General features: G+C 38.0%; 1 protein-coding gene across 2 annotated transcripts; it reads right to left on the bottom strand.

Moving 5' to 3' along the window:
- Positions 1-2,536: 2,536 nt before the first annotated feature.
- On the bottom strand, positions 2,537-13,977 carry LOC146482125 (uncharacterized). 2 transcript variants are annotated; one of them, XM_085107411.1, is made up of 7 exons: positions 13,863-13,949; positions 9,994-10,207; positions 8,369-8,471; positions 7,558-7,676; positions 6,808-6,901; positions 5,064-5,154; positions 2,537-4,313 (listed from the first exon to the last, which is right to left on the bottom strand). In XM_085107411.1, exons 2-7 carry the CDS (start codon positions 10,179-10,181, stop codon positions 4,129-4,131), a joined length of 780 nt encoding a protein of 259 aa, XP_084963537.1. In that variant the 5' UTR covers positions 10,182-10,207; positions 13,863-13,949; the 3' UTR covers positions 2,537-4,128. The 2 variants fall into 2 exon arrangements, with proteins under 2 accessions (XP_084963537.1, XP_084963536.1); XM_085107410.1 differs by having other exon boundaries at positions 3,979-4,313; positions 9,994-10,185; positions 13,863-13,977.
- Positions 13,978-15,714: the final 1,737 nt, after the last annotated feature.

Genomic DNA, 15,714 nt, shown 5'->3' with positions numbered 1-15,714 from the left:
GGCTGATCAGTTTATACGTACCTATTTTTCCGGCCCGATTTGTAGATTCAATGGAATGGGTCAGTCTACACGCTACAGTTTGTTAGCCTCTTTTCTTAGTGTAGTCTCAGTAGCACTTGTAAATAGTCAGCTGGTCCGCTCCACAGTCCTGCCTTGCTTTCTTCCTTTCTTTCTTTCTTTCTTTCTTTCTTTCTTTCTTTCTTTCTTTCTTTCTTTCTTTCTTTCTTTCTTTCTTTCTTTCTTTCTTTCTTTCTTTCTTTCTTTCTTTCTTTCTTTCTTTCTTTCGTTCTTTCTTTCTTTCTTTCTTTCTTTCTTTCTTTCTTTCTTTCTTTCTTTCTCTCTTTCTTTCTTTCTTTCTTTCTTTCTTTCTTTCATTCCTTCTTTCTTTCTTTCTTTCGTTCTTTCTTTCTTTCTCTCTTTCTTTCTTTCTTTCTTTCTTTCTTTCTTTCTTTCTTTCTTTCTTTCTTTCTTTCTTTCATTCTTTCTTTCTTTCTTTCTTTCTTTCTTTCTTTCTTTCTTTCTTTCTTTCTTTCTTTCTTTCTTTCTTTCTTTCTTTCTTTCTTTCTTTCTTTCTTTCAAGGAAAGCCAAGCCTCCTTTTTGTTAGCGGCAAGCATGTAATGTTTACGTTGCAAGTTCCTCCAGGAATTTACATTTAGGAAGGTTGCTTTGCTTTTTAATACTTAGTTTGAATTCCTACCCTTTCTGCACACAAAAACTCAAAAACTCAGATTTAAAATTTTCAGACCGTTGTGCAAACCAGGAGGGTGGAAACGGCACCCCTTTCGGACTGATGTTTTCCCGTATAGCCGTTTATGGAGTACCCCCACCCCCTCCTCGAGTGAAGATCTAATCCTAAATCCTGAAGGTAAAGTTTTTCTCAGTGACAATTTAAGAATATGCTTCGATTCTAACTTTGAAGCCTTTGCAGGATACTATACAAAAAGAATATCCAAATAGAACCTTTAGGCTACTTGCATGTGGAATTACTTGGCTTTTAGCCACTGCGATTGTGTGAGATTGAAAAGTGATCATAAAGTACGATTGCTCCACAACCACAATAGAAATTTGGTTCTGGCAGTTAACGATATTTTGTGTGGAGGTACTGAATTATCAGAAAGGGCGCAATGGGTTGTGCATCTACCAGTGCAATGATGTTGACCTATTTTTGCACAAATCAGTTGACATATTTACAAATGCATCACGGACGCGCGCGAAAAAAAATGGTACTAGGCGCCAAAACGAGGCGTTTTAGGACATTTCCCGCGAGTGCAAAGCTCAAACAGAGACCTATCGATCGATAAGTACAGAGTTGTTGATTTTTCTGATGACTGCATGACTTTATTTTATTTATTGCTTTGTTTCTTTCAACAATAACGAACACAAAGTAGACACTCACGGGAATAGATCAGTTAATACTTTTTTGTTTCCGAATTATTCAAAGCTTCGAGCGCGATGGCTTCAGAAAATACAAAGAAATGTTGGTTGGAAAGATATTCATTCTAACAAACTCCACAGAAGTTTGTTTGAGGTATTTTTTGGAAAGGGAAAGTAACACAGGTCTTGAAGGAAAGAAAATGAATATACAATTTGGACGAACCTCCAACGAAGGTTGCGTGGCGACTCGAGTACAAAAGAGACCACCGGCCTTTTGTCTAAAAAGTTTGATACACGAAAACAAAAAGAGGAGGACGGAGACAACTGGCAGAATCATTTTAAAGTGGAGCAACAGGTGAGCCAAGACTTGGATTTTTTTGACGAATTTTTGGGAATCTTACTTCGAAACAAAAATATCATGTATCACAGATTAGCCAAGATTCATGAAAGCCATTGAAAATGCAGCTGTTACGATGTCGACAGGAACGTCTGGAAGTATGGTGTCAAATTTACTGATTTGAAAATAAGGATTCTGGAGGAAATTCAGGAATATTACTTTTAAATTAGCCGGGTATATTGTAACTGCATTACCTGGAACGGCAAGTTTAGGAACCCAGTGCATAATCAAATACCATCATATTCCAACAAAAGTGGTTTATGAAAAGAAAGAAATGGTTTCTCAAAAGCTGGCGAGTAACGTTAATTAAAGATAACTTGACAGTCGAAGACCGGCCTACAAGTGGTGAGAAATTTATTGCTCTACTGACATCAAAATTGCAGTGAAAGGGATGATTAGGTTAACGTCTAAGTAACTGAAATCACCTTTAATTTGTGATTATTGCCACCCTAAGGGCGAGGCCTCTGGGGCTTTTAACAAACCAGATGGAAATCTCATCCACACCACAAATGAGTAACAGCTTTTCCGTTTGCTTTGCCCAATACCAAAAGCCGAATGACAAAAAAACAATAATAAAATGAAAATAACGAAAGACGAAAGGAAACAAATTAATCAACAAAGTAAACCAAAGACTGCACTAAAAATCCATGGCAGAATCGGATCAAATCTTTTGCTGCAGATGACCAATAACCCCAGCGGATTAATGGCCAGACTCACGTAGCGGAAAGCTTCAATGTCTCCTCTGAACTTCAAAAACTCACACACACGGTTTGCAGACACTTTTATTACCTCTGTTTATAAAATGAAGTCACTTTTAAAAAAACCTCTCGCTCAATCTATATTTAAACATAAATTTTGACGGAAGAGAGTACTTTTCTAGTAACTCTGCTAAAAGTCAAGCAGGTTAAAAGCAGAACACTATTACCCTGGATGAATATACTTCAGTTTAAGGCTGCAGTTTTGCGCGAGCTTAACAGGTTCATTTAGGGGGTGTTTACATGATACCGGGGCGACTTTCATTCGGGTACGAGTTCACTCCAGTTCCCTCTTGTGGCTCTGTATTCGTTTACATGATACCAGCACAAAATCTTGTACCGGAGCGAGTCATACCGGTGCGAGTTCACCCCGGTAACTGTACCGGGGCGAGATTTTCATTCCGGTACGAAAACTCATCCCGATATCATGTAAACGCGGTACGGCAGTTCGCCCCGGCATGAAATCACTCTCCTGCGAGTCTAGAACGGATAGCGCATGCACAGTCTTCGATATCCAATCCAATATGGCGTCACCTGGGCGTCACAGTCACGTCGGTCGAAATAAAGTGTCCATTCATGTAAACACGGTATGAAATCACAATGTCATACCGGTATCAAACTCGCACCAGGGCGAGATTTCACATGTAAACACCCCCTTAGTTGATGCTAGTAAGCGGGCGCTAGGGTTGTGGTAAACAAACATGGCGTCAATGAAGCGATTCCTCAATTTAATTTTTGTTCTTAAAATAATTCAATTTCTCGTTTGTGAACCTTTTTTTATCATTAAACAAAGAAAGTGAGTTTACCAAGAGCTAAGCCTTTTTGCACGCTTTTCATCTTTGCTGTGAAAACCCAATTAAAAACCACGCATGCGAAAAAAAAATTTGTGACTGTGATTGTACTTAGTGAAAATAAACGGTTTTCTTGGGAACCGCTCGTTAGAAAAAAACATTTGTTCTCTATAAGCGTAATTCGCCTACAATCAAAAACCCAAATTTGACAGAGGGTATCTTCACAAAACATTAAAGTGCAAAACCAATATTTACAGGAAATCTCCCTGTCAAAATTACCTGAAAGCAGCGTCATTATCTTAGTATTTTGTGACTTTTTCTGGAGACAAAAAATTGGAAAAAAATATGACGAGTGCATTTTCTAACATTTAAGGAAAAATATTATTTGTGGACGATTAATTACTCGTTGCGTTGCCATGGCGACGGCATCTAGCTCAACAACAAGTATCAAAATTTATTACTTCTTAGTTCATCTTGTACCATGCTAATTTCGGGCACCCAGACACGGAAGTACGTGGTTTTCAAATAACGCTCGCTAAAACCTGTATACTGGAAAACTGTGTTCGACCAGCTTTGTAATTATTAATACAAAGAGGGGAAAACTTGCCAGAAAAGCTAACAAAAGTCGCCTTAATTTAAAAAGCGACCTTAAGCCATATCAAGTAACCATACCTATTATATGTTCTGGTCTTTGGTTTTCTAATGTTAAGAACATCTCATTTTTTTTTTACCATTTATGATACTGCGACACGAGCAGAGCTTTAGTAATGAAAACTGAAGTGTATTTTCTCATTTTCCAAGTCGTCTTACTTAAATAATATTGGCACCATCGTTAGCAGGAGGATCCACAGGCGGCTGACCTTGGTTAACAAGAAGCTGCCAATTGCCTCTACGGCAACAGAAGATGATCAGTATAATGAGAAGAGCCAGAGCAAGAACGGATACAACTGCAACAGCTATGCTGATCGCGATCATGATCACATTCTTTTGGCCAACTGCAAATGTAATAGGGAAAATATTTTAACATAAAGACAAAAAGCTAACAAAAACGTTTTTGTGGTGTATTTTGTTGTCATTACATTTAGTTTCAACTTTAGGCTGGCTTGCAATATTGATTTCGGACGCATACTGTTTCCATTCGCCTTATCCAAACAACTGTCATTATTCCATGCGCTGATTGGATCGTAGCTATTACAGACAATAAAAATGACGTGAGGTGTAACGCTCCCGCTATCTTAAAGGAAAAGAAAGGCAATTCCGCTCGTTTTTTTTGCCATATTATTGTAAAAAACAAATAGACGGCTGTTTCCTATGGTCTAAACTCTTGTAGACCATAAAATGACTCCTTAAAAAAGTTCAAAAAACTTAGCAGTGAAATCACTCCCCTGCGGCTTGTGGTTCCAATTGAGTTTTGAACATTTTATGACGTGATTTTATGGTTTAATAAGGGTATATGGTGATCTGAATCACTTGTTAACAGAAAGAATCCCATGGCGCATCGAAAAAGAACGTGGTTTGCTCAAGAACTAGCAAGAAAGAGGACCGTCTTTTGTTTGGTTAGAGTGATGTGTGATTGGACGAACATATAAACCGTGTCCATCACACAGTAGAGCTGTCTACGTAATCCTACTGCAAGAACCAGAAGTCTTTACGCGTAAGACCTGAAACAGTCACATTTACTTTAACGCGTACACGACTGCGCCCATCTCTTAATTGCGTTTTTCCACTAGTATCACTTGACTTACTTGAATCAGGTGCAGGATTGGTAGTAGGAACGTCATCTTCGTCAAGCGGACAGCCATTAGGACATGCGCAATTGTGACTGAGAATGAAAACCTGTGGAAAAGAGGTATGACGGCTTCAATTCCTAAAGAAAGTTCTCACATCTTTTTTAAAACATTCCTACAGAAATGTTGGTTAGTCGTAAGTTGTATAAGAGATTGAGGCTACCTTCTGTTTTCTATTTTTTCTAAGGTGCCGATTAGATTTTATGTTAAAAGAATAGAAGGTTCATCACTATAACTTCATGCAAAGTTTTCTACTCTTTTTGCACATTCAGCTAAACTGTCGAAAAACGTCAATTAGCGGCAGAAGAATATCAACTCGCACTCTAATTCTGCGCGAACAGAACGAATTCTAGCCCTAGATTTTTCTTTGACTTCCTAGAGCAAAGTTTCCCTGAAGTCTTCATTCTGACCAGTGACGGAAAAAGCCTTACAAAGTGCAGTTTCGGTATCGTTTGATATCTTTCCGCGGTACGTTTTATTTTTTTACTAAACGGTTAACGTTACTCGGGATAAGACGCGGGTTTGATATTTAAAACTTTTCTTTAGGTGGTAACAACCTAGTCTTTGGCCTTAAAGGGTAGGTCCAGGCAGGAATGGGGAAATTATTCAGTCCGCAATTTATCGTTAAATAAGGGGCTACAATGTTTCCCGTTTTAATGCTTTGCTCAACATCCGGGGCTTCAAGTTAAATGGGCAGCACGAACAAGACGCACGAACTAAAGCGTGAGTTTGAACTGAGAGCTATGTGATTCAGTATTTCGTCCTGTGATTAGGCTAGTGAGTTGATCATTCGTATGTAAAAGTTATGAGGTAGAAGAGACCGGATTTTGGGTCAGATTTTGGGAGAAAAGGCGCTTTATCGCCCGCTTGTTTCGTGGGATCATTGGTCTTGTCTCATTTTGCAGATTCCAATTTCACGTCAAATTTGAAAACAAAACAATCTACTTTCTCTTCGATAGGCTTCCTTAACCTTGTATTTCAACTATAAGCCTTGTTATCATCATCACCATGTCGTTCGTAGACGGGACAGGCAAAACCCACGACTCTTAAGTCTCTTACAGCTAGCCAGCTCGTTTAGTCTCTTCCAACCCAGCTTTATCCAACAACAGTGACAGGGACAAAGTCGCTGGCTTTCCTCCTCGTGATCTGTGATCATGCTTTGGCTGCCACAAAACCAGTCGGCAGGCGGCGATCGCCCTGGCCAGCCAGCCTAAACCACAAATCACTGAGAAAACATTCAAAGCGCCGTTTCTTTTTCTTTCCTTTTCCTTTTTTGAAGAATGTTACCTTTTCTTCACCAATACTTCTCAAAACAACATAAATAATTCAAAAACAAAGACAAAGGAAATCATGCGCCGTGACGTGTTTGAATATCTGATGAAAAACTCCTCGTTTTTGCATCCTTAATTTCCCCTTCAAAATCAGTTTGTTTGAGAAGTTATATCAAACACTCGTCACATTGTTTCGTCACAATATCAAAAACCTCGGAGTAGGTCAAAAATACTGTGCTTCGCGTCGTATTTTCAACTCTCTTTTCGGTGTTTGGTATGTGCTGAAACACTGTGCCTTGTGTTTGATATATTACTTAAAATCGTTCAATTTTAGGAAGTAGTGCAATAATAGCAGCCTCAGGATAATGCGTTTTTTTTATGACTCAACAAACAAAGATAATATCTCACTGACTGGTCCGGCGATGACTTACCCCCTTGTTCCTATCAATCACTTGAAACTCTCCATCATTCTCACCCTTTTTTGTTGGATCACACTTGAGCTTGACTATCGACTGTGGACGATATCTGAGAAAATATCAAGATTCCAAAGAGAGCTGGTTTGCATTGCCGCTGTTTAGTGTACAAAACAAAAGAAAATGTTTTCATATAGTTTGCATAAAAATGAAAGTTCAGCCCAAGAGGAGAAAAATCTTATTGTTCCTGTACACCAACATGGCCGCCATGGCGTCACATGCACACCATCAATAGCATCGTGATGGTTGATCATTGGCAATTTCAATTTATCCGGAAACAATATTTTCATTTGTCGTACTCCAAGGGCAAAACGTACAGACGAAAAATAAGCTGTCGATGCAAAAGAAAACTGACGCGTTGTACTTTACAATAAAATTTCAGTAAGTATCATTTGGTTGTCCAGCGTACCCGTGTCTAAACTAGTCCACACTCAGTGTCTCTGTAGTTGGGATGAAAAATTGTTGTAATTGTTGTAACCTGTTAGAGTAATCCTTCGAGTTTAAGATTCGCTGATTTATGGAGTTTTCGCAGCGCAATAAGGTGGTCATGTGAACTTATATGCGTTTATGGTTGAGTTTCCTTTTCAAGTGTTGCACTGATTGACAACAACAGTGGATCACCAAAGAAAAATTAGAAGACGTATTATATAATAAAATTACAATATACGTAGAATGCTAGAATAGGGATCAATAGACAAACGTAAGTACCTATAAGGTCTGTTCGTGTACTCCAGCTGTGGCAGAGTTTCTCCGTCGACACCACATCTCGCTGAACTCTGTCTACCAATATTTTGATAAATTGCACCATTTACAGTAGAATTGCAAACCTGGAACAAAATTAATTGGGATCTTAGAGCTTTAGACTATTCGATCTATTACTGGCCGACCAATTATGCACTATAGCAGTTAGAGTTTGCCCAAACTTTTGCTTTTCTTCCTTTTTTTCACGATGAGCTGTACATATATTTTCATAGCCCACTGACTCCTAGACCAGCAAAACCAGCTCTCGGGACAGGGAAATTGTTTTCGAAGAATGCCTTAAAGAACATGATACAATGATTTGTTCCCATGAGCTACAAACGATTAACCTCCAATTTTTTTTCTCTTAACATTGAAGAAATCCGTGTCCTTAATTTTGCCACTTCTCGTTGAAGGTTCTCACACTTACTGACATTTATAATTAACTGAACACTTTTTCAGTGTAAGTTAATGCGATTGAAGGTTGAAAATTTAACAAAAAAGGGACATCGAAAGACCTCGCTTACGTCTACGATTTTCTAGTTCTCAAAAGTCTTTGTCATTTATGGTTTTAAGTTAACCTTTTATCGATTTCCACGACTAAACTTCACTGAGAAACACATGTCAACAAAGAAAACTTGTGGCCCGAAAACGACCCAGAACGTATCAGTAGTTCTATCCAAGATCATGTGACCAAACCAAAAAAAATATAAACTAGCAATTCATGTATACTGCCCTCAAACATCCCTCAAATCAAGTTATTTGCTCGTCACTGACTTACGGCTACATCACCGCGACAGGCACTGCTTTGAGGTGGTCCTTTGTAAAACGACCTGCACGGGTTGTAACTAAACTGATATCCAAGCGCTGGAACCGTCGTGTACCTGTTATGAAATACAGATTGCATATAACACTGGATCAAAAAAAGTGATTTTGCACTCTGTCAGCATGACGACTGAAGAAAGAGGGGAAAATATTACTCTACAACCTACATGGCAGTTACTTCAAAAACAACGAACAAGAAAATTTAAGCAAAATGCCTAACAAAATTTTTTGACGTTTATTTTTAACATGTATAATTTTCTTAATTGCTGAGGTAATCCACAGTTTAGACTAAAACTTCAACTCCTTTTTTGTTAACTGCTTCACTGGAATATGTTTGTCTATTAATGAAATACTTTGAAGTAAAAGGAATCAATAAAATCAAATATGCCAGATGCATCGGATTCAGAATGAAAAACAGTATGCCACTCTATAGATTGTACTAAAGCTGATTTGTTAATCTAGAATAATCTCTTTTACGTACCTTAAAATTTTATGAGAGGAATTAAAGTATAGTCAACATTATAAAGTTGGGCAACTGATTAGTGATATCAGGCAGAGATGAAAACAAGATAAGGTAAATGTTACCTCATTTTTATTAATATATTTATGTTGTAAATTAAGTTTAACTTTGGTAATAAAGCTTGTTGTTTCTACTTAGTTTTGTAATTCGTATCGTTAATTGTTAAGGCTATTGTGTTTTGAAATTTTTCCTATGTGGTTGGAGGTGCTCCCTTCTATATTTTGTGTAAGTTATGAGTGTTGGATACCACTTGGCATCTTCTCATGAAAAATTAATGATCCATGATTTTAACGAGAACTTCAAACAAAAGTTCACCAGCAAAAAGTCACGTCACGTCGTCTAAATCCTTTTAAAAGTAAATTTAAGTGAACTCAATTTAATTTTGGAGGATGCTTTCTTTCTAACTGTCTAGAGAACAACACAGTGCTAGGGAGAACTTTCTACTGACTTCTCGAGTGCTTATCCTGGGGGTGTGTAACCGCCAATCAAACAGGTCACATGAGTGCAAGCTCCAATGCGTCAATTTGAATATAATTGGTGGCGAAACTTAAGGCTGGTTTCCATATGATCGCAGATCGCAGATCGCAATAAGGTCTGCGATCTGTGATCTGCGATCAGCGATCATATGGAAACCAGCCTTTCGATAGAACATGGTTCTATCTTCTGCGATCACGATCGCAGGATCGCAGACGATCGCAGACCTTATTGCGATCTGCGATCTGCGATCTGCGATCATATGGAAACCAGCCTTTACTGACACTTGTATTTGCTCGAGGGTTGATATTACATGTGAATATCACTATCGAGGGATTTCATATTCTTTCATGAAGTCTGAACCTTGCTCTTAGAATGGTAGGTAAGCTGCGGATTAAATAACGTCCCATGTCTCGGGTTGTGATCCGTATTTGTAAAGAAAGGTGTATTTGAACATCTACGGTGGGCAAACGTAGTGGCCCGTAAATTAGGTCTCTAATGACATGACACCCATTTTGGTAAACAGAACTGGAAAAGTTGGCAAAAGTTGGATTGAAGTAAAAGGACAAATGGAGAGTTTTACAAACCTTGGCTGCCCGTCAGTCCTTTGCAGTGGAAGGAGGTTTATAGTCCTACCGTCTTTGTCACTACAAACGCAGTCTCCGACAGTTCTTCCGGCAGCCGTCATTTTCTCGCCAACTGCCAGGCACATAGAAGGCTTAGACAGGAATGCCACACACACAAAACACCTCATAACCCAGATCATCGAGAACATGTCACTGTAATAACTGATAAGGAAGCCTAAGGAAACATTTGTGTAGCAACAACAACAATAAGTTGCACTCCATTCGCTACATCATAAGGCTGTTTGCTGACAATAAAAAGGGAGAACTGGCTGCCCGAAATAACCATGCAGGGGCTAGAAATGTTCAATTGTTACATCGTCAATTAACGAACCCAACCTCTTCTCCTATTTTCACGAAGGATTTGATATTTCTTATCACAGGGCGTTTTTCTTATTCATGATTCTAGCAACCTCCTTGTGAAGCTTCAAAAGCTTGGTCAGGAGCACTCATGCAACAACGGTATATTTCCGGTGAAATATCCGTTTGGAATGAGATTAAGCCTTCCCCGAAATCAATACAAATATTGATGGAAACTGGAACTTTTCTTTGGCAAAATGTCACTTCAAACTTTCGTTGGACTACAAATGATAATTTTATGTGTTTTCGGGGGAACAAAAAATGTCATTTAAAGTACAAAATATAGCCAGCTAGCATATTTGACATAAAAGTTGGAAGGTCAACGGCAGTTCGAAAATTCTTGGAATAAGATTTCGTTGCTAAAAATTTCTGTCAGTTAAATTTGCAGCTACGGATTCAGAACAGATCAAATTGTGTTAGCTTACACAAATATATATTTTAAAAGACGAGGAAATGATCTAAGATCACAGGAAACAACCTTTTAAATTTTCTGATAAAATGTGGCTGTTGAGTGCCCACAAAGCTACAAAGTTGTTGTTTTCTCGTTCGCAATGTTTGCCTTCAGTGCTGTAACTACAGAATTGATTTAACAAAGGCTAGGTATCAAGAAATATAGAATCATATTTAAAAGAACAAAGTTCAGCAAAATTTCAAATGAGACCTAAAGGTAAAACAAGAGAAGATATTCAAATAAAAAGAAACAAAAAGCAAATTGAAGTTAAAATAGAACCCTCGGCAAACACGATTTCGAGGAATGTTTGGATCCGACCTACGTTAGTTTGGTACATGCTATCACTTGAGGCTGAATTTTCCATAACCGATTAGAATAACATTACCATTAAATTATTCTTCTTTCTCGGAAATCTTGAAAGTATGTCACAACACAAGAAGACGTGGTGATGATTATCAGAATAGAATTATTATACCGCGTGAAGCGAATGTGTTTTGTATTCAGAGAAGTTCAAACGATGCATTCAACCGGGAGATCTGAATCAATAAGATCTGATTTAGTTCCTTACCTCTGCTAAAACCATCTCAATTCGCCTACCCCTACTTCCTTTCTATCTTCCGTTTGCAATAATTATGTGAAATCTTGAAATCCTTTCAAAGCTATGGCACTTTTCTAAGAAATACATTGGAGACTTGAGCAAAACAGGGGGAATGTTAATAAACTATATTACTCCTGTTCAACAAGCTGGTGTTCGTCTGGAAAGGCGATTCGAGAGTTCCATGAAATTTATTTAAACAATGATTATTTTAGCTGAGCATTGCATATTTAACAATTATTCCATGAGCGCGCGTTGGATATGAGATGGTAAATAGCCAACGAGGCGCGAAGCGCCGAGTTGGCTATAACGAATCTCATATCCAACAAGCGCGAATGGAATAATTGTTTTATTAAATTCTCCACGATTGGACATTGCTGTTGAAGTTTACTGAATTTTTTATTTTTTAAGAAAAAATTTCTTTCAAATTTAAACGACCGGATGTTGAGACAACCTCCGACCAAAGCGCGCGAAACCTAATGATCACATGACACGCGCAGCGCTTTGCAAACGGAGTTGAATGAAAAATCGAAAGGGAAGAAAATCGGACACACTCGGACATCTAAAATTCAAGAAACGTTTAAATGTACGAATTATAACCTTTCTGAGACTAGCATTCAAGTGCTTTTGAAGTTCCAGCTCATCGAGAAGCGTAATAGTTGTGCACATTTGAGCAAATGTTCTGCTGTGTGGTGCCGAGCGAAGAAAGAGATCAGGGCAACGACGGCTTTTTTCATGCTGAACTGAATTCCTCACGGACGATTTAAAACACTTCAGGCAAGTCCAAGTGTACGAGGTACAACCTCACTGAGACAAGCATTCAGTGCAAGTTTTTAAACTTCAAGCTTATTTGAGAAGCGTAAGAGCTGTGCACATTAGTGCAAATGTTTTGCTGAGTGGTGCCGAGCGACGGAAACGAACATTATGGCCGACGCTCGTACGGCTTTCATAGATGAACCATCTGAAGTCCTCGTAAATTCGTACTGAAAACATAAAGGCAGGCATGAAGCTCTTCCTGAGAAATTTCTTCGATTGGCTTTAACCTCTTACCGCCAGCTAGGATTTGCAAGCCATCCTGAAATTTTTGAAGGTAACCGGTTGTTATTGTTGTTGTTATGTGATCTAAAAAATCGTAAAATCTTGCAATTTTGAAGATTTTAAAGGAAACTTCAGAGATACGTACCATTAAATAGTGCCATACCGAACTTTGTGGCTTTTATTGTTGTTATAATTTATTGAGATGCATTGTTTGGTGTTTCTTTCTTTTCCTTTTTTTTCTACATTTTTCCGAAGAAACTTTTGCTTCCCGCCGAAAAAAAAATTAAGCTTAGCGACACCTGAGGCTTTCGTTTTCCATATAAGGTCAAACTACGGTATATGAGCTGATAACCGAGATTTAGCGAACCAATCAGAACGCTAGAAATGCAAAATCCGAGGCTGAGAATTTAATAATACATTATATTCTCTCGGCGGTTCATGAGAAAGCGAAGGAAAACGAATTCGGTCGTTATTAATAAGCTAGCTTGACCTCAGTCACACGTAATAAATAATCCATACAGACACTCAAATTCGACTATAAAATTTCTTTGGAAACCACCTTCTAAACTAAAAGAAAAAGAACTCATGAAGGCACTAATATAATGTGTCTTCTAATGACAGGCACATGTTAACAAGAATTAGTTTGTTAAGCATACTGTTTTTGACAGTCATAAACATCAACCAATGGCTCTCAATAGTCAGACACCGGTTCCACGGAAAGTGTCTGTTCAAAATCAATGCGGGATTCCTTCAAGTCCTTCAACAACCCAAGCGCGCTAACAATACATGCAATTCTACATCGAATGCAAGAGAATTATTCGCAGAGGAGCAATTTTCTAACCTTGCGCTACCTCTTTCGTTTTAAAATCGGTAATACAGGAAGTGCGGAATCGAAGATCTCGAACAATAAATTGCATATTATTCTCGTTATCATTATAAGCTATAGCTACATGGAGTGTTCGGGTTTTTCTTGTAACGATATGAACACCGTAGAAAGCTAACTGTTTGTGGACAAATGAAAGTCACATTACTTATTAGCAATACTTGAACATTTCCAATCGGCCTGTATTTCTGAAAATCATGTTCTACTGTGCGCCACCGTCGACGAAACCTTGGTTTCTAATACGTCCTTTTATCCACTACAAAGCAGTGGCCTTAATTGCCTCCACACGCATAAACACAAACTTTTCGCACCAAAAAACACTAATAAAAATGCACTTTTAAAAAATATTTGAAAGATCGTGGGAGATAGTTAAGCTCCTCCAGGTCATTCTGCGAATTGACATTCCATCTTATTGGAAAGTTACACTCTACATGAAACAAATGTGTGCGAGGCTGAATGCACAATTAAAAGTAAAACTCGCTTATCGAAGACAACACACTTCTTACCTGTTCCTTGGAAAGTGTTCGGCAAGCACTCTTAGGCTTCAGCTAATCCAAAATTAATTCTCTGTTTAACGTGAAAGAAACATTCACATTGCACAAAAACCTTACGTGACATTAGGGACTTTCCGGGAATCGAGTTTTTTCTACGTCATTCTAGGTAAGTTAGAAGTTGGCAGAACAATAGTCCGTTTGTATTTTCAAAAATGGAAAAATGCATTTTAAAAAACGTTAGAATATCGGGCATACGAAAAAAAGATGTTACCGTCAAATTTGTGGTTTTGGTCAAAGTTAGGTTAAAAATAACCCTATAATTATTTTTGTTTTGAATTGCTGGAGTCGAATGTTTATTTTGTTATATTAAAACGAAGGACCGTTCATTATTTACACAGGGGGAAGGGGAAGGATGACTAGCAAGAAACTAATTAAACCCATGGCCAGTTGTGAATGGGCACCTTCCGTTAAGAAAACGAGAAAACAAATACGTTCCCATCCCCCCCCCCTCCATTTTATTACAGTCTAGTCACCCGTATTTTGCTACATGAAAACATGATATTTTTAATCCTTTTGTATGCAGTGGTGAAGCATAAGCGTGTACGAGGTACGAGGCTATATAGGATGCGCGGCTCTCCCCTCTCCATGTATTCGACCGTAGTAAAACGATTTTTTATTCGGGATAAACCGATCGAATATTCGGGTTCCAAATTCGTTTTATTGTATTTAGCTGCACGTCGTAGTCAAAACAGCATTACGCGCTCTGGAAAATTAACAATAACCGTTTGATGATAAAAATTGCGATAAAATATTTCTTAAAATAGTTTTAAGATTAAAAAATTGCTAAAAAAAACGATGACGTTTTCGACGTTAGCTCAACGTCATTATCAAGTCAAAATATGTTTGTGAGTTGCGGTCTATAGATAGTAAGAAGAACAATAGCTGATTAAAAGAGCTGTAACGAAAGAAAAAATTAAACAAAAAGTTTGGCACGTATGGAATCCGTCTGTGTTTTGTGCTCAGCAATGCGTTGATGAAGGTGTCCGTCTGTCTACCCGACATAATCTGCATCGCAGAGATCACATGAAAAATGGTAAACAACCCACTGCTTATTTTAAGAAATATTTTATGGCAATTTGTTTTAGTTAAATGCTTTTTTAAATCACTTCTTCTTCGTACCGTCAAATATTGAGAGATTATTGTGTAGAACAGTTATACTCAAATTTTCAAACAAAACAATCCCTTTAAAAATTAATCCTTATTAATGCAATCCGTTCAATATAAGTTGCTAATTTAAAAATTAGCAACTTGAACGCATCAGTAAAAATTGGCTCCTTAAAATGAATACTGTCCAGACAGAGTGTGTCATAAAACGATTTCATGTGTCATAAAATGATTTCATTTTCCATTCTAACATGTATAATGGCTGTAATGTGTGCTGGCTTGCCTGGGCTCGGTTTACTGGGCAAAGAGTCAAGATTACCAGAGTTGGACCAAAATGGCTATGAGCACAGGCTCATAGCCGCTTTATTCAAAATATGCAGTTTGAATAATCATTGATACATAATCTGGCCCAGTGAAGGTGAAGGCACAGAAAACGAAACACTATAGGTATGCATTCATGGAAAGCGGTTGGCCTTGGGGAGGAGGCGGGAGAACAAAAGCACGTCTCTATTTTATTTATTTCAGCATTAGACTGCAGAACAAGAAGATTCTTTTGAAAAGAAAGCTTTACACAGTTTTTGAAAATCACCTACCATGCAACAGCTGTAACAAAACCAATGACAAATTGTGTGACTTAAATGAAATATTTAAATGCACATACATTTCGAACTCTGACTATAAACAAATCTACTGGTAGCCT

The sequence above is a fragment of the Pavona decussata genome, unplaced genomic scaffold, assembly GCF_977016875.1.
Source record: "Pavona decussata unplaced genomic scaffold, jaPavDecu1.1 SCAFFOLD_47, whole genome shotgun sequence".
NCBI classification, from domain to species: domain Eukaryota; kingdom Metazoa; phylum Cnidaria; class Anthozoa; order Scleractinia; family Agariciidae; genus Pavona; species Pavona decussata.
This window is presented reverse-complemented; position numbering and strand designations above follow the sequence as displayed.

Excerpts from the sequence above, each read along its gene's own strand:
- LOC146482125 (XM_085107410.1), bottom strand. The coding sequence starts at position 10,181 with ATGTTCTCGATGATCTGGGTTATGAGGTGTTTTGTGTGTGTGGCATTC. Across the intron at positions 6,902-7,557 it reads TACACGAACAGACCTTATAG|ATATCGTCCACAGTCGATAG; the intron begins GTACTTACGTTT and ends ATATTTTCTCAG. Across the intron at positions 4,314-5,063 it reads CAATCCTGCACCTGATTCAA|TTGGCCAAAAGAATGTGATC; the intron begins GTAAGTCAAGTG and ends TTACATTTGCAG.